General features: G+C 41.5%; 1 protein-coding gene across 1 annotated transcript; it reads right to left on the bottom strand.

Annotated features, from left to right (window-relative positions):
• Window positions 1-245: 245 nt before the first annotated feature.
• Window positions 246-17,762, bottom strand: ACTA2 (actin alpha 2, smooth muscle). The gene is made up of 9 exons (XM_010379608.2): window positions 17,483-17,762; window positions 13,579-13,730; window positions 12,044-12,172; window positions 8,951-9,061; window positions 6,959-7,043; window positions 6,405-6,566; window positions 4,672-4,863; window positions 3,245-3,426; window positions 246-538 (listed from the first exon to the last, which is right to left on the bottom strand). Exons 2-9 carry the CDS (start codon window positions 13,705-13,707, stop codon window positions 395-397), a joined length of 1,134 nt encoding a protein of 377 aa, XP_010377910.1. The 5' UTR covers window positions 13,708-13,730; window positions 17,483-17,762; the 3' UTR covers window positions 246-394.
• Between the last annotated feature and the right edge of the window lie 1,778 nt (window positions 17,763-19,540).

Raw genomic sequence — 19,540 nt, forward strand, 5'->3', positions numbered from 1 at the left:
CCATTGATACACTTTAATCCATGTTGTTTTTTAAAATATCCAATGTATTCTCAAATTATTCCTTTTTACAGAATCGAAATGCATCTCCCCGCTTTAGGTAATGTGATTCTACCCTTTGCTTGAGAAACATATCCATCCTAATTGTCATGTGCTCAGCTGGACCACTAGAGGGAGCCATCCTGTAACGGGTGAGGTCAACCTAACATGATCTCAGTCGGGTATTGATCCGAGGCCAACGCTAGAAGTTACCAGTAGCCTATTTCAGATTTATTAAAAAACACATAGGTAACAAGTCAGAGCTTTGGCTAGGAATGATTTGGAAAAGAACTGAAGGCATATTTCCACAGAACATTCACAGTTGTGTGCTAGAGACAGAGAGGAACAGGAAAGTGTTTTAGAAGCATTTGCGGTGGACAATGGAAGGCCCGGCTTCATCGTATTCCTGTTTGCTGATCCACATCTGCTGGAAGGTGGACAGAGAGGCCAGGATGGAGCCACCGATCCAGACAGAGTATTTGCGCTCTGGAGGGGCAATGATCTGTCAGTCAAGATGAAAAAGAAGGGTCATTAATGTCATCATAAGTGCAGTCGTTAGTGCGGTAGGACAGAGCCTGGGTGTTCTACCATGGCGTAGTTTCCTGTTCAGCAGGGACACAGGCTTGTCTGTTAGATGCCAATTGTGTCCTAATTGTGTCATGTTCTTGGCAGGACCGCCAGAGGGAGCCACGGATTTAGAAATTCTTCAGTAAGCACATTGGTTTTTCTCATGTGTAACTCCTCGACCACATTATTGAGCAAACTGAGAGTTGGCTCCAAATCCAGCCATGGCCCCCACTTAAGAACCCTGGCAATGCCTCTGATTTCCATGAACTCTGCCTCAGAATTCAACACGAAACACTTTATGTAGAAACAAACTCTAGGCTATTTAAAGGAGAAGTTGTAATTGTGCTAGGACTTACTATACAAATGTTTTTCGCGTGATGAAGCGAACTACCACTTTTCACCCAGATGCTCTGTTTAACGGTGGGGGATTCAGGGTCCCCTGCTGGGGACATTCCCTTGCAATAGGTGCCTCTTAAGCTGCACTGGTTGGCCTTTCCCAGTGCACAGGCCTAACATGCAAGGCATGCTCATGTTTCTTAAATCAATGAATGGTTTAGGCACAGAGAACAGTGAAAACTGGTTAGCCAGTTTAATCTTTATCTTCTGAGCTCTGCTTGAGCATGTACCTCTTAATACAAGGTACTGATATTTACTGAGCACGTAATTATATGCCAGACACTATGCTAAGCATTTTACATGTATTATCTCATTTGATTCTCATAAACTTCTTGAAGAATAAGTCTTTAATTACTCCCATATTACATATGAGGAAACAGAGGCTGAGACAGTTTAAGTAACTGACCCAAATAACACTGGTTATATCAGTGTCAGATCTAATATTCAAACCTGGGTTCTCCCAGGTGGTTTTTTGTTTTGTTTTGGTTTTTAAAATAACCTTTTTATTTTGAAATAATTTTAGATTTTCAGAAAAGTTGTAAAGAATTTAATATAGTTTGGATGTCTCCTTCAAATCTCATGTTGAGATGTAATCCCCAGTGTTGGAGGTGAGGTCTGGTGGGAGGTGTTTGGATCACAGGGGTGGATCTCTCATGAATGGCTTAGGCCATCTCCTTAGTGATAAGTGAGCTCTTCTTCTGAGTTCACATGAGAGATCTGGTCATTTCAAAGTGTGTGGTACCCTCCCCCAACCCCTGCCCTCTCTGTTGCCCCTGCTTTTGCCGTGTGAGGTGTCTGCCCCTGCTTTGCCTTCCACCATGATTCGAAGCTTTCTGAGACTGAGGCCTCCCCAGAAGCTGATGCTAGAGCTATGTTTCCTGTACAGCCTGCTGAACTTTGAGCCAATTAAACCTCTTTTCTTTACAAATTACCCAAGTCTCAGGTATTTCTTTATAGGAATGCAAGAACAGCCTATGACAAATTCTATGGGAGTTCCCATAGGTCCCTCATCCAGTTCCATTTTCACCAGATGTTATCATCTTATTGTCCCAGGTTTTTCCTGGTGCTCTGTACTATCTCACTACATTGGGGCCCAGAGTTTCACATTCATTTCTATTCAAGAAACTAAGTTTAGAGAACTAGGAACTGCCCAACTCTAGCAATAGCCTCTTTCTGTTATTGACCCTCAACCAGATTAACTCTGTAGTGAGCCCAGCTGCTGGCTTCATTCTCCTCCCTCTGCTGTGAAAACAAGAGAGAGGTAAGAGCTGATCAGAACGGCATCCAAGAAACACAAACCCTGTTGGAAAACAGTCTCTCTTCTCTCACGCTGAAGTGTTTTAGGGCAGGACTAGTCAGAGCCTGTCATGGAGAGAGAAAGTGTGCGTGTTTCAGTCTAGCATACTTAGAAGGAGTATGTTAACTGCATACTCCTTCTAAAAAACAGAAGGGAGTGCAAAGAGGAGAGAATTTGTTTAAATACCCACGTGTGTGAACTGCACTAGAATTGCCCCTCTGCTTCCTGTGACATCATGAGTCAAAAGGTCCCAAGTGTGGCCTTCTTACTTCAGAGAGTGATAATAGCCTTTGAGAAGTGACCAGCCACAGGTTAAGTTTGCCTCCAAAGAATTATCTCCATTTAATCCCTGAGTTCCCTTCACTAGGGCTCAACATTCACACCACAAACAGGGGTCCTGGGTGGCTCAGGGACTGAGCTTGGTCATCCTGGAGTCATTCAGTGCTTCTGAGCGCCTGTATCAAAAGATGTGCTAGACAGAGGAATGAAGATAAAATTCGAATTCCTGGCCACAGGATTGAGGTTAGTAATGGAAGAAGAGTATAACGCTCCTGAATCTACAGTGTTTCAAGTTCTTCAGAAATAAGTCTAGGTCATCTGTATTTTTAAAAAATGTGTTACATGCACGATGCACTATTTTTTATGTCGAGTAAACAAAATGCATATTTTAAAGAGATATGAACATGTGGGGAGCTCTGCTGATCTTGATTGCAGCTGCTGAAAGTAGCTGATAAACAAGGATAGAGATCAAATTTTATATAAAGTCACTCAATTTTTCTTATGAACTGGATTGACTTACATCCTGTAAAATATGGGATTTGTGTCCACTACCTACCCCTAAAACCCACAATTGTGTGTCACCAAAATACAGTCTGAAGAGTTCTCGTCTGTGGTTATAGGGCTGACCCTGCTGGCGGCATTGCCACTGGGTCTGTCACTGAACAGTACCTTGATCTTCATGGTGCTGGGCGCTAGGGCCGTGATCTCCTTCTGCATTCGGTCGGCAATGCCAGGGTACATAGTGGTGCCTCCTGATAGGACATTGTTAGCGTAGAGGTCCTTCCTGATGTCAATATCACATTTCATGATGCTGTTGTAAGTGGTTTCATGGATGCCTGCAGACTCCATCCCTGGAAAAGAGACACAGGCCATGGTCCTTAGGTGGAGGGTAAAACCCAGGCTAGACGTGGAAGACCAGACTTGAGCATCTGGATGATCTTGCAGTGGACTGAGGCTGGGATAACATAATAATCTAGGAACCACCTGTCTGAGAGACCAAAGGGTCTTGTTATGCTCTATGTCTTCCTGACTCCCTTCTGATGAGGAAGGCCTGCTGCAGCATCCTGAGGTGCAGGTTACAATAGGTATCACTGATTTTTCAACAGACTCACTACTCACTCCATGTGGTTTAAATAAGGGGTAAAGCCTTCTGATTCCCTGTAAAGCTTCCATGCTGAGCCAATGTCGCAACCACTGTTCAGAGCTCTCCCAGGTCTCCATTTGACAGCTACCTTGCATCTGCCCCAGCCCCCAAAGCTAATGGGGCTGGATTATCAGGAAGATTTTCTATCCTGTTCAGACAAAGGATCATTTTTTCCAATCTTGCTAAAATGTTTTTTGGGGGCGGGTCTGGACTTTTGTTAATTTCTGATGTAGGTGTTTCGAAAAAACCTCTAGGTGCCCCTTCATTTTCTGCAGTGCTGTGATGTAATGATAACGTTAACAATAGCACTACCTGATTATTAATTACTAGTGATATCTGTTAATTATTGAATGCTTGCTTTTGCCAGGCAGTGGGCTAAATGTTCTTTATCTATCTCATGTAATTCTCACAGCCATTCTAGGACATAAGTAATATTACAGTCTACACTTTATATATGAGGAGACAAGTTGGGAAGGTTAAGTGACTTTCCCAAGATCAAGACTGAAACCCAGGCCCACCCCTCTCAGAGCCTGCCTGTGTAAACAACTATGCAAACCTGTCTCTCCAAGACAATGTGGATGTAGGAACAGACTCACTTTGAGTACTCTTCTATTTTTCTCTCCCCCAGCATTCCCAAATTCTCAGCATTCAGCACACCCTCCCTACCCTTTCCACTGTCTCCAAAGCATAGGCATTATTGAATTCTTTCATCATACACCAAGAATGCTTTGGGCTTAACTGTAACATAGGTATTGTTTTCTTAGAAAGAAAACTTCTTTCCTGGCCTCATTATGTCTTCTCACCTTGAAAATGTGGCACTTTCCCTTTTTCTGGTTTAGAAATGCTTTTGGTCTTGGGGCAACCGTCACTTGTCTCCATGTTCTGGAGGCTGGCTTGATACAGGGAGAAGACAATGACTCCCCTTCCCAGGAAAAGGGCGTTTGTTGCCTACCGATGAAGGATGGCTGGAACAGGGTCTCTGGGCAGCGGAAGCGTTCATTTCCGATGGTGATCACTTGCCCATCAGGCAGCTCATAACTCTTCTCAAGGGAGGAGGAGGATGCGGCAGTGGCCATCTCATTTTCAAAGTCCAGAGCCACGTAACACAGTTTCTCCTTGATGTCCCGGACAATCTCACGCTCAGCTGTCAACCAGATACAAACATTGTGGCAAACATTAGGGTCTGCACAGGTGGTAAAGATCTACCTGCCCTACTTCAGTCTCTCCCTCAAGACATATGCCTTCAAAAAATGTGTCAGTTCAGTATTCTGCAATCCAAAATCCATGATGATAATGACGTAGTAGGGCCACCAGGGAATCACCTCTGTTCCTAGCACAGTGTCTCATGCATAGTAGGCCCTCAGTATGCATTGTCTGGGAAATGCATAACAAGAATAAAATGAGCTAGCTAGAGAAAGGCACACAGTAGGGGATCCTTTTGTACCATAACTTTTTTTTTTTTTTTTTTTTTTTTTTTTTTGCAGGATGACTATTCTCTGTTATAATTATTTTATAACAGAAAGTTTGTTATATTGTATTTTCAGTTAACCAGGAAGTCTTAGGCTGAATCAGCTCCTCAGGGGCCCCAGAATTTTCTAAAAGTCTGAGATCATGTTGCTTGGGCCAGTAAATAGCACCTCAACCCTTTGGCACATTTCTCACCCTCCAGGAAAGAGGTGGTGCTGTCTCAGGACCAGGCCTAGTCCAGAAGTTTTCAGCAGTGCATACTGTACGAGATATGGAAGAAGTGGGCAGGCAGAGACCTTTCAGACTTCTGCTCTCTCAAGTTATAGGCTATTAATTATATCTGAGGCTCTAGGAACCTTTTTGAGGCATCTTGAGATTCTTTGTAGGGAGCAGAGAAGGAATGCAATTATTCAACTTCATATTGCAAGTGGAGACTTTAACAGTGGCAGAGTTCAAGTTTCAAGCCTCAAATTTGGAGCACAAAGCAAGCCCCAGGCACATTCAGAAACCTAAATGTTTGGACAATACCAAATTGCTAAGGGGAGGGCAGGTAGCTGGAGCCACCAGCACTGAGGACATACCATGTTTCTGGCAATGCTGACACTTTCCTCTTGTGAGGGAGGACTGGGTGCACCAGCTTAGAATCTGAATACATATGTGTCACTGTGTTAGCTATTAACAGTGATACATGTTAATAGCTAACAATTATTGAATACTTACTCTATATCAAGTATTCCACATGCATAATTCCATTTAATACTCATAACAATCATGTGATATAGGATCTATTATTATCTGCATTTTACAAATAAAGAGACTGTGGTTGGTTAACTTGTTCAAGCTCACAGAGCTACTGAGTAGCAGAGTTGGGACTCAAGTCCTATTACAGTGTCTCCTGCCAATCACCACACCATGCCATCTTCAGTCTCTGCACAATCTTCATCTGTTTGCTAATGGAGGGGATTAAAAAAAGATCAAGTATGCAACACTGACTAATGCATAACACTGGGTATCTATAACTGTTCTCCTCAAGGAAATAGTGTAATCATTTTGCAACTTCACATAGTGAAGAAAGATGTGCTTTGCTCTATGCATTAGAGCCAGGCCTTGCCATTTGCAAATCTTCATCCTATCATCTCCTTGGATAGTGAGGATTGTCCTGGAAGTTGCTGAGCAACACACTAATCCCCTCTGCCCCTTATCTCCCACAGGCCTCACCGGTAGTAACGAAGGAATAGCCACGCTCAGTCAGGATCTTCATGAGGTAGTCAGTGAGATCTCGGCCAGCCAGATCCAGACGCATGATGGCATGGGGCAAGGCATAGCCTTCATAGATGGGGACATTGTGGGTGACACCATCTCCAGAGTCCAGCACGATGCCTGGGAGACAGTTGGGCATGATAGAAGTCACCATGGCAGCTGGCATGTGGTTACTTGCTGGCCAAGTAGAGGGAAGCCTTGGGGAGAGGGAATTTCCGAGCTTCTTATTTAAGAAGAGAAAAGAGGGCATGTGATAGGAGAGGTGAGGTGGGACAGGGCTTGGGGAAGATGAAAAAAAGGGAAGAACAGGAAGAGGAAAATAGTAGAAAAAAGTTCTGCTAGAAATATGAGGTCGAGGGCTTATTTTGAACACGAGAAGATGTTTTAGGGCTGGGTTCAGCTGTGTTCATTCTAACTCAGCCCCAGTCCATCACCCCCATGTGTTAATGACCATTCAGCCCCATCTCTGGTGGTGCGCTCCGACCAGCTTCCTGCCCTTCCCAGTCACCTACCAGTTGTGCGTCCAGAGGCGTAGAGGGACAGCACCGCCTGGATAGCCACATACATTGCTGGGACATTGAAAGTCTCAAACATAATCTGCAAAGCAATCCAAAGAGCTGTTAGTAAAGGTGCCCATCTGACAAAGAATGGTCAGGAGAGCACACCTGGTTGATGGATGTAGAGGGGCCTGACCTGTTCTGGGCAGAGGAGGCCAAAGTAAGGAGGATCAGAACAGCCCTGATCACATAAAGAGGAGAAATGAAAGTGTGAATGGGGAGCCATGACATCAGTGGCCTGACAGGGTGGGGAGGGGAAGAAGCAGTGTGCACACAAGGCTTGGCCAGGGGAAAGGAAAGTCTAGCTTCTGTCTCTGGTCCTGGCTTTGACTAATAGTCACCAAACTAATAGTTGACTACTAGTGGCTTCATTCCAGGTCTCTTAACTATAAACAGAGGAGGAGTTTGGACTAAATGAGATCTCCAGTTTTTCCAGTGCAGACAGTCAAGGGCTTAACTATGTCAAAGCCAGAAGAAAAAGAGAAGACAACATTTAGGTTTTGATTTCTCTGGTATAAAGAAAGAAAACTTTTAAATCTGAAACTCAGGCTGGCTAGGATTAGCCCCATTTCTGTGATTTGCCTGAGGTTCCATTTAATCGATTCCACTTTTTTATGTAGTTGCTGGGTCAATGCTAACCCTAGAATCTGAGGCCATTCTGGCTGCAGTGGGAGAAGCCCTGATTCCTGGAAGACAGGACCTGCCCACGGGTAATAGAGAGGACCACATAGAATGTCAGTGCCCCAGTTGGTGCAGTCCAGGGACAAGATTAGAACCAAGCCCCTCCAGGTCACTTGTAAGAAGTTTGTGCATCAGGAGATGTCCGTGGGTCTTCATTTCTCCATCTATAAGACCCTTCCTACTCTTTTAACCAGACTGTCTGACATCTTTCCCTAGTAAGCCATAATTTCCAACCATTTTTTTTTTTTTTGGCCTTCACACCATTGACAGGAACAATAATTCATCAGAAGCAACATCTCTTGCAACATGTAGTGATTCTCAGGCCTACAGATGTTTCCCTGTGGAGAATAAGTGCTAGTGGGTTGGTGCAAGCACCAGGAGCTCTTCTGAGGAAAAGGCCTTGCAGTTATTTACATTTATGACTCTCCAATGCTGGAAGATCATGGATCAATCCCAGGCTCTGCCAGTTCTGGCTATGTGACCCTGGGAGAATCATTTAATGTATCTGAGCCTCAATTTCTTCATTTATATAAACAATATAATCATAGTTCCTGCTTCACATTGCTAGAACTTAAAGAGACAATGAATATAAAATGCTGAGCCTAGTACTTGACCATAATGTTGTTATTTAATAGCTCATCCAAACTAGAAAACTCCTCTGTCTGGTGGACTGGATGGGATTCTATCATAAGGTCTTTAGCTTCAAACAAGTAATAATAATGACAATAATAACTATTATTTGTTGGATGTTTATTAGGAACCATGATACACATCTGTCATTTCACCTTGTTAATGTTCACATCAATCCTTTTGAAAAATAATAGTATTAATATTACTCCCAACTTATAGACAAGGAAACTAAGGCTCTGAGAAATTAATGGGATTCTTTAAGGTTACATAACTGATAAGTGGCAGATCCAGTTTTCAAACCTAGATATGTCTGACTCTAGAATCCAAATTCCTAATGTATGTGATGCTGCATTTTGAAGTGACTTCTCCTTAGACATTTTAACTTAAACGTGGCCCCTTCTCAATGAAATCTTTTAAATTTCCTATTGCTTTTGGAGGCAAAGGGCTGGTCCCTGCAGGAAGGATGCAAGTACCATCAAGCTGTTCCTGTCTTTTGGGATCCCTGAGTTCATTGAAGGTTGTCAGTCTGTTGGTGGACTCCCAGCTCCGGCCTTCTCTCTGCTGTCCTGCATAGCCTCCTTCTAACAGAACTTTCCCCAGACCCCAAAGTGTTGTGTGCTGGGGTAGCATACTTACCTGGGTCATTTTTTCCCGATTGGCCTTGGGGTTTAGGGGCGCCTCCGTGAGCAGGGTGGGATGCTCTTCAGGGGCAACACGAAGCTCGTTGTAGAAAGAGTGGTGCCAGATCTAGTGAATTGGGGGACAGAGAAGAAACATAATGATGTGCTGTCATGAGGCCCTACATTTCCCAAAAAAGGACCAGAAGCTACCTGACACCAAGACCAAAGGAAATGCTACAAATGCACATCATGTGTCCATGGTTTTATAGATGCAGTGACTGAAGGTCAAAGTGTGTGAGTACCTTCCCAAAGGATTCACGTCTAGTAAGTGACTGAGCAGAATCCCTAACCCAGATCTGTGAGGCAGGATGGTATACTGGTTAAGGGCACAACCCTTGATCAAACCTTGGGTTCAAAGCCCAGCTCGGACACTTCTTGGCTGTGTGAGTTTAGGCAAGTTTTTAACCCTTCTCAGCTTCAGTCTCATGATTGGTAATAGGGAGATGAAAATAATTAGTGTGTACTTCATTGGGTCTTTGTGCAAATAAATAAGGTAACTCTCAAGTTATTGTTCAGCCCAGTGTCTGGCCCAGAATCAATGTTATTATCATTCAACTCTATTTTCTTTGTTCTCTCTTTCCATTTTAATGTTCATGGGAAAATGACTTAATTTTGTAAATAAAAAGACAAATGAATGTGTATATGAATAAATGACGCTTACTTGGAAATTTAATTGACACTTTTAATGCTTCTAGAGAAGTTGCCCTTTGCAATGCACATGAAGAAGAGAACAGGGCTCCCTGACTCTTGCCTCCATCACCCTTTTTGCTCTCGAGGGATGAGAAAAGCTTCCTCTATCAGCACACTCTGGATCTTCCACTCACAGTGAGACTTTTGGCCTTCAGCTGTTTCCAAAAGGCCCATACCTATGTATAGTGCGTCTATGTGAAGGCACTTTGGACATAACTACATTTGCTTTATGGTTGAGCACTTTCTTTAATTCCTAGATGCCAAAAAGAACAAACCATTGCAAAAAGGACTAAATTAATTAATCTTTAAAAGCATGAAAATTCTCTACCAGAGCTAGGAATATGAGATTCACCCAAAATCAAAACAGAGCAAAACAAGAACTGCTGATGAAAGCTTATAAATTAGCAAAAGCAAAATTAGCTTTAAAGACTATCTTATTCCACTTTCTTTTGTTTTGGATTTGTGGTTTATGGAAAGGAAATGAAACTTCTCAAAGTTTTGTTTCTTTAGTGGATTGAAAGCAGCAGACTGCTCAAAAAATCCTGCCAGTCTCAACAAGCAACCCTTCTTCTCTCTCACTTTCTCTTCACGCCCACCAGAAGATACTTTGAATTTAAATTTTAGAACTAAGGAAAGTTTTTTGTTCTAATAGTCTCTCTCTAGGAGGATACATTCTAAGATGTTGTCCACTCCATGGAGAAATTCTAAAATAATATTTTCCTATTGATATTGATACCTTTTTCTCTGTGCAAACTGCAATCTTACCAAATCTAGAATCCTCAATTAAGCAAACCTATTGATAGGAAATTTTTGTAGAAAGATAGAGCTTGGAGCATTACTGCTGATAAATTCTGACAAGATTATGTATTTTTTTTAAGTGACAAATTGTGTGTGTGTAGTAGTAGTAGTAATAGTAGTAGTGGTGAGCTAATAGATAAATAAAAGTCCAGATGTTGTGATTCTGATATATCTTGCTGCATTTAAAATTTTTATGTCACTTTCTCATTATTTCTTCTGTTTTTCCTCTGATCACTGGTGTCTGTAGTGTTTAATGACCAAACATCAAAATCTTAGAATTTAGTTCTTCTTCTCATTAGCTCTTCTATAAATGTCTGGGAGATAAGGCCTCATGTAATGCAACACAGAGAAATAATTTTTAAAATATTTGTCATATAGCTTTTTTCAGTGGCTATTGTGCTTCAGTGTGTAGAGAGACATTCAGAAATGTAACAAATCTGCAATGTTACAGTCCTGTTTACTATAGTGAAAACAAAAACATTTTTAATTTAGATATTTAGAGTGAGTTAATGAACACCTTTCAAGAATGGGCTGTTTAAGGTCCAGCATTTCAAGCATTTCAAGCCTTCTTTACCTGTATTGCACTGAGAGGGATAGCCATACAGCCCGTGATGAGAATGAAAGGAGGGTTATTCTCTGAGCTGTTGCTCATGCACTGCTTGTCCTAGGAGGGCAACCAAGTTGACATGAGCAACAGATGATTAATTCCCTGCAGTGGCAAAGAGCTACTCTTCTCATCTACAGAACTGTCATCCACGAATTAGTTAATAAACCGTAATAGGCAAGGACATCTCTTTTCTTTAGAGACAGAGTCTTGCTCTGTTGCCCAGGCTGGAGTGCAGTGGTATGATCAACTCACTGCAGCTTCTATCTCCTGGGCCTGAATGATCCTACTACCTCAGCCTCCTGAGTAGCTGGGACTACAGTTGCATGCCACCACACACTGTTAATTAAACATTTTTTTTTCTTAGTAGAGACAGGCTTTTGCTATGTTATCCAGGCTGGTCTCGAACTCCTGGCCTCAAGCGATCCAAAGTGTTGGGATTACAGGTGTGAGTCATTGTGCCCTGCAGGATTTTTTTCTTCTTTTTTTTTGAGATAGGGTCTCACTCCCTCATCTAGGCTGGAGTAGGATCTTGGCCCACTGCAGCCTCCATCTCCCAGGCTCAAGTGATCCTCCCACTTCAATCTCTCAAGCAGCTGGGACTGAGGTGTGTGCCACCATGCCTGGCTAATTTCATTTATTTTTTGTAGAGATAGAATCTCACTATGTTACCCAGCCTGGTCTCAAACTCCTGGGCCAAACGATCCTCCCACCTTGGCTTCCCAAAGTATTGGGATTACAGGTGTGAGCAACTGTGCCTGGCAAGGGAATTTTTTTAAAGAAACATTTCAAGATTTTTTTTTTTCAATGGATAATAACCCAGAATGAACACTAACAAGTAAAAGTAAAGTTGAACAATGTAAGCCAGTTATTTCCCCAGCAGTAGCGTGGTGTTCTGTATCAGGGAACACAGGGATTATGTATCTGAGGGCCCAAGCTGCAGCAAACCTCTCATACCTTTTCCATGTCGTCCCAGTTGGTAATGATGCCGTGTTCTATCGGGTACTTCAGGGTCAGGATTCCTCTTTTGCTCTGTGCTTCGTCACCCACGTAGCTGTCTTTTTGTCCCATTCCCACCATCACCCCCTAAAAAGGTTCAACACATTATGAGTCAGCATCTCCCAAAACTTGTGAATTAATTACAGTCAAGCCCCAAAGGTTAAATCATTGAGATGGAAAGTTCCTCTTCTGATTATCAGCAACAATAAACATATTGAGTCTCATTGCCACTATGCTCTTAAGCAACATTCTGTAGTTGATTGGAAAAAGACCAGAATTGCCTCCAAATAAAAGGAGATGTTGGGGGAAAGTCAACTTTACCTTGTATTTTTATCTCCTATGTTCCTTGATGAGCTTTTTTAGGGCAGAGACCATGTCTGTCTTGTCCATCACTATAGCAAATTGCATGGCACATTTGTGACACTCAATAATTATTTGTTGAGAGAAGGATTACAATTTTACATATTTGTTAAATGGCATTTTGTGTCTTATAAATCCTTTAAACTGTACTTTTAAAGTCATCACCTACCCAAAAGAATATGAGTATTATTTTCTAACTATTATAAGCAAAAGCACTGCATCTACAAATAACCACTTGAGGCTTGATTTCTAATGGATAAGTTCATACCAATCAACTGTGAAGACATTTGCCTAAATTAGTCAGCTGCATTTTTTAAAAAATCATTATAGGGAAGCTCTTAAAAAATTACTGTTACTAGATTTTAAATTGCACTGGAGTGACTATTTCAGAACTACAAAACAGCCATGGCTACTACGGACCCGTAAAATAGCGACTTGTACAGAATATCTCCACTGCATAAAGATCAACGAATTCAGACAGACTGCATTAATTGGGAGAGGTTTCTATTATTTATTCTCGTGAGTATATCCCAAGCAGAGAGGCATAAACATCAATCAGATAGCCCCAATGTACAAAATACATTTCTGATGTGAAGGAGATTTTCTGAGATGAAATTACTGAGTTTTTACCATGTGATGCCACCAATACTTTGTTTACACATAATATGTAGAATTACCATGTGGCTGTCTAAATATATTTTGTTGACAGCTAATATTATGTAAAATTGCATTTGGTATCAATGCTTGCCTTCATCTAACATCAGCTCTGTATGGTTAAGTGACCTGGACTTTTATTGTAGTTTCTTTCCAAACAGTAGCTTTGGTATACATCAGGATAATGTATAAGCATTTCTGATGGTGAGGAAATGATTTTGATGATGATGATGACTATGTTTAGACAAAAAGGACACATGAAAAAGGGGCAGACTTTGTATCTGATAGACACCCATCAGATAATCTGTCTATGTTGTATGTGAAATTGGCATTTACTCCTGGACCTTAATCATGAGAGGTATATTTTTAACAAGGATACATAACTTCTGGGCAGAAAGAGATAGACAATCTGTGGATAAACATGGACACAGAGGAACCTACTCTGTGCCCTGTTATTTTCCAATCATAATTTTCCTCACCTGATGTCTGGGACGTCCCACAATGGATGGGAAAACAGCCCTGGGAGCATCGTCCCCAGCAAAGCCGGCCTTACAGAGCCCAGAGCCATTGTCACACACCAAGGCAGTGCTGTCCTCTTCTTCACACATAGCTGGAGCTGCTTCACAGGATTCTATAGAAAACAGGGAGGAAGCAACCTCAGCTGTAACTGGGCATTTGTGGCACTTACCTGACAACTCCCACCTCCAAGGCTGGGTTTGAGGGCCCTCCTCTGTTCTCCTAGTGCTCTCCCGTGACCCTTACCTAATATAGCACATATCTGGAAGTAGTTTAGTTAGACTGTAAGGTTTCAGTAAGGTGAAACTCTGACTTCCGAAACTGACTTCTATGTTTATACAACTTTAGTGTAGTGACCGGCATTTCATGTGTTCTCGTGAGCACTTTAAAGGTGGACCGAGCCAGTGAATGAATAAATAAACTGCAGAGCACAAATGGGAACTCCAGACTCTTGAGACCAGATCTTTGCAGAGAGTTGCCTACCTTACGTTAAACAAGCGTCTCGATTGTCCTGTCTGTATCAACCCAGATGCATATTTTTCTAGATATGCTCTACCTTTTAGAAATTTTTTCAAACAGTTAGATTTTTGAGGGAGAGGCAGCATGTAAAAATTTAGAAATGTTAAAATAGTCAGGTGTTTAATGGAGAACGCTTTTTGAATCATAAGGACTTTTACCCTCAGAGAAGCTTTGAAATAAAATTTTCTGAGAAGGTGCTTTAAATTTTAGGGGCTGCAATTATCCACTGTTAATAAAAGTTACTGTTAAACTAGAAGTCCAACAAGTGAGGGTGAGCCTGATGGATTATATATCATATGGTAGAATACTGCCATTAAAAAGGTAGAGTAAGAGGATAAGCAAAAGGTAGTTCTTATGTAAGAGTCATTGGTTAGAAACAGTAACCTTGTACATCTCATTAAAAATGTATTTTTTATGCATTGCAAAAAGATTAATCATATTTAGCAAGATGTTGACTGGGGTTATGAGGAAGTGGTGGGTTTCGTGGGTGTTTTTAATTATCTTCCCTTGGTTCTGTCATTTTTAAAAATTTTCTATATTGAATGTGTATTTCTTTGGTAATAAAACAAAATTTTAAATAACCCACTTTATACTTGGATTCTTTCGTAAAATTAGAAGGGCCGCAGCAGCATATCAACTTACAAATTTGAGAAATTGAAGGCATTTTAGAGGACATTTTCATCCAATGCTCTCATTTTCACAAATAAGGAAATCAGGAAGTGATTGCTCAAGGGCACACAGGGCATTGGAGGCAGAACTCCAGCCAGACGTCAGGTACCCTTTAACCACCCTTGGTTTCCACTTCAAGCTCTCTTCCAATTTTCTAATCACGATTAGGTTGAAATGTCCCGTTAAGAGAAGGACACCCAGAGTTTTCTGCCTGGCAATGCGATCTCAATTAGGATTTCAAATTGAGAAAATTTCTTCTTTTAAATGAGTGAACTGATTGCACCTCCAAATTCATATATAAAAAAGGCAGTTATTTAAGGATACGTCTGAGAAGTAGGGAAATAAAATAGCTATTACAGAGTTGGAGTTCTGCCAAAACATTCCCACAAAATCAAACCTGCATCTTGCCAAAGGCCTAAAACTTCCTTAGCAGTGCTTCATGTAAAATAATTCTTTGCAAAGAACATAAAACTCAATTGAGATGACATATTTTAAAGTCAAGGCATGTAATATTATATTCAACTGACAGGGAAACCAAGCCTTAAGGAGTTGAAGTGATTTGTCCAAGAGCCTTGAACCGATATATTTAGGACAACGAAGATTTCAGATCACAGTGACAAGACTGCCTGGATTTGAGTCCAGGCTCCAACACTTAGATGCTGTGTGATTTTAGTTATTTAACATCTCTAAACCACAATTTCCTTGCTATAAAACAGTAATGATATCGAGACATACCTCATGGAGTTCTTATGGAGATTGGATTTTTAAAGTGTTCAAAATAATTTATAGCAGCAGAGATGCTCTAAGTTTTCAATAAATACTAATTTTATCATCATTATTATTACTATCACTGTGTGATTATTTTCATTATCCAGATCTCTTTGTTTCTAACCTTTGCTTTCTTTCCTCACTGCTCCAGGCTTAGAATAAAAATAATCAACGTGTGGATTCCACTTGCAAGAATGGAAATGGGACTTAAGAATGGCTCGCCCTTTCCTTTCCCACCTTTCTTTTCCCTTTCCAGATGCTGAATTATGTTTGACATTCCTGTGATTTGACTTCCCGCATAGCAGATTAAGAAGCTTTAGAAAAGAGGCGAGAACTGTAAAGGAGACAAAAGGGAAGAAGCCTAAGAGCCTGGGGCATCTGTCAGAAGCAGCCAGCCCCAGGGGATAGGCAGGCACTCTATGGATGTGCTGAGTGCACTTTCCAAACCAAAAGTAAGGGCTGAAAAGAGGACAAAACATTTCAAATTAGGATGGTCTCTGAAAATGGGAAGGTATGGTGACCATGAATGCTGGGATATTTTTAATAACTGTTTTTTTGGCAGTGATGGCTTGGGAGGAGGGGTTGACTATACTCAGAAAAAGTAGGCTGACCCTCAGCATCAGCAAGAATGCAGAAAAGTAAATCTCAAAATTCAGCAAATTTTTTTTACTTGGCCAAAAAAAAAAAAAAAAGAAAAGAAAAAGAAAATCCAGGAAGAATGTTATAATGTCCAAAAGGAGCACTGTCATTGAAGAAGTCACTGTGTCCCTGGAAAGAGTCCGCTCAGTGGTTTAGAGCTCTTCTCTAACCTGAATGAGCAGCTCGGTTTGGAGCAAAGCATTTCCTAATTAGGTAAAACACGCTCGAGTGTCTGCTTTTGGAACTGCACCCAGGTCAGGGGGTTTGCTCCAACTGACTAGAGTTCATCTTGTGCCAAAAATGAGTCGTTGATGGGAGGGGAAAGAAGATTACAGTTCCCAGCTCATTGGTCTTGAAACGCAAACCATATTTAGTCATGAATCACAAAATGCTAGGAAAATCTCAGCATGAAAACTCCAGTCTGGGCTGAAGCTGCCAAGCCTTGATTTGCAGTGAAGCTCAGCCTGGGGTGGCAGGGCTGGCTCCACAGTCACACTTGCCTCACCAGGCTGAGGGGAGCTTTAAGCTGAGAGAGATGCAAACCAGATATCCCGCCGGGAGGCACACACAGCTGTCAGATGCAGACTCTGCTCCCTCCCTCTTTCTTTCCAGAGAAAAATTCAGCTGGTCACCTGCTGTGCTCTGCTGCAAATGACCAATGATGCAGATCCGAACATGTAAGGTCACACATACACATTTCCAACAAAAAAAAGATATACATTTCCAACAAAAGACACTACCAGTTAGAGCCAGGGAAACCCAGAAGTGAGTACAAAAATTCAGGCACAAAGACTTGGCAACTATTCTCTGTTCACTTCTGAAATCCACTTCCAGACACCTTAGCTGCACCAAAAATACAGCCCAGTGAAAAAAATCCCTACACCAAATCAGAACCAAAAACAAATTTCAGAGTTTCCAGTGCCTAAATACAAATAAATGTATAACTTACTGCACACAGCTAACCTGCACACCTGTGTTGTGCTGCAAGATCTGGGCTGCTTGTTTAGTATGAACGTTTTATAGATGACATGCATTAATAAAATTTTCATATTCTTCTCCACCCCTTCCATCATACCAAACTACATATTAGCCTTGTCTTTAATGTTAGATCATTAAAGCCGAAAGCTACAATCATTTTAGTAGAACAACCTTCATTCAGAAATATCAGTGCATGAACCCAGCCAAATCCCTGCAGATGATGTCTTGTTATTCTGGGTAATTAAAAGAGCCACTGGAATCTATAAGTCATATCCCTGGGCTGGCACCACTTACCCTGACAGTGCTTGTCTGGGCTTCTCCACACTGGGTGGTGTTCAGGGAAGCTGAATGCTGAAGGGTTATATAGCCCCTTGGCCTGCTCTCCTCCCACTTGCCTCCCAAACAAGGAACAAAGACAGACTTGAGCCTGTCGTTCAGTCTAACACAACCATATAGGGACCTCAGCACAAAACTCTCTAATCTGGGTGGCCGGAGGCCTGGGTCTCTTCCACTGCATTCCACTGCTCTGCTCATGAAACGGGAGGCGGCTCAGCTGCCTGTGGGAGATAAACACGCCAAGCCTTCAGGACAACTGCAGAAATGCCCAGAGACACTGAGCTAGGGTAATGGGCAGATGCAGGCATGGTTTGCACATTCCACAGAGGATGCCAGCTTGCCGTCATCCTGGAATTTCAGGCCATTTCCTAATAAACTGAGAACAGAAAGGGGCAGAAAGGGCTGCCTCTGCCTAGCACGGACTTTTAAAACTCTTACACCATGGTAGCATGCAAGGAAGAAAGATATTCCTTCAGTCGTCTATAAATACATAGAGGGAGTGATGATTTTATGGTAGGCACACTGTTTATAAATCAAGTTCTTGAGGGATGTGAGTGGAAGTAGGAATTGAAGTATGGAGACAAAGTTGACAGGTCTATGTTTTACAAAGAGGAATTTGGATGTTAGCATTATTATAACTACATTCGTTTTGTTGTTATTGTTTTTTGTTTTTTGGTTCATTAGCTTTGTCTACTAATTTGTCACTGAGCAAATTAGCAACATAAGTAGGGACCATCCTTTGACAAAAGAGTCTATCCAGCAGCTGGTCAAAGAAGTAGTTTGGAAAAGAAAGGAGATTGTTCAAAGGAAGCCTCTCTAGCCCTCCTCTTTGCCCACTAACCTACTTGACAGGAAGTAGAGAGACCAAGTGATATGGTTTGGTTCTATGTCCCTACCCAAATCTCATCTCGAATTCTAATCTCCATAATCCCCACATGTCCGGAGAAAGGCTAGGTGGGAGGTGCCTGGATCATGGGGGCGTTTTCTCCCATGCTGTTCTCATGAAAGTGAGTGAGTTCTCACGAGATCTGATGGTTTTATAAGCCAGTTTTCCCTGCTCTTGCTTGTTCTCTCGCGCCTGCTGCCATGTAAGGCACGCCTCTTCCCCTTTTGCCATGAGTTTAGTTTCTTGAGGCCTCCCCAGCCATGCAGAACTGTGAGTAAATTAAACCTCTTTTCTTTATAAATTACCCAATCTTGGGTATGTCTTTATAGCAGTGTGAAAATGGACTAAGATACCAGGTGATCCTGTCATTTCTCAAAGATATAAGCCCTCATCTCAAGCATCAATGAATAGCTTCGATGATTTTGTATTTGTCTACTAGGCTCTCACTAAACTCATAAAGAAATATTTTTGTGGGCACTATGAGTATATCTGGACTGTGGACATGAGAGAAAAATCCCAGAATGAGTGGCTTTATTTTACAGCCATGACCAGCTGGTCACTCATATTACTATGTCAGATGTGTTTGATTAATGGTGCCCACACATATACATACATATATATCTTTGAAGAATTGCACTATTGATTATTAGAAAATTTTAAACAGCATAAGACTAAATCATAACAGGATTTCTCTATACTGCTTGGGATTTGTCTAACTTTTATCAACCAGAAAACACAGCCGTTTGAATGTTAAAATATAAAATCTACACAGTACAACATAAAGTTGGCCATTTGGGGTTAATCCATTAGTTTTCATCACAGGAATCATGTGAAGCAAAATTTCCGTATTTTCTTGAGTAGGAGGGCAATTTGAATAGAGGAAAGATTCCCCTTCCTCATGCTTCTGACTCACGCAGTGTCTGTGTAGTCCTTGGGATCTTTATGAAGTGACTGTTCATCTAAATACCAAAGAGAAGAGTTTTTGCATTCACCTTTATGATTCTTACATCATTTCTTCCTTGATTATGGTAGTGTATATCCAAAGCACTGATAATAATCAGACTATGATGAAATAAAGAGACATACTAAAAGAGGATTCAAGGTTTAGTTTTTCTTGCAAGTTTTTTTTT

The sequence above is a fragment of the Rhinopithecus roxellana genome, chromosome 11 (genome assembly GCF_007565055.1).
Source record: "Rhinopithecus roxellana isolate Shanxi Qingling chromosome 11, ASM756505v1, whole genome shotgun sequence".
Taxonomy (NCBI): domain Eukaryota; kingdom Metazoa; phylum Chordata; class Mammalia; order Primates; family Cercopithecidae; genus Rhinopithecus; species Rhinopithecus roxellana.

Coding starts and splice junctions, on each gene's coding strand:
- ACTA2 (XM_010379608.2), bottom strand. CDS start 13,707: ATGTGTGAAGAAGAGGACAGCACTGCCTTGGTGTGTGACAATGGCTCT. Junction 9,062..12,043: donor ACTGGGACGACATGGAAAAG/GTATGAGAGGTT, acceptor CCAATTCACTAG/ATCTGGCACCACTCTTTCTA. Junction 6,567..6,958: donor CGCCTCTGGACGCACAACTG/GTAGGTGACTGG, acceptor ACTGTCTCCCAG/GCATCGTGCTGGACTCTGGA.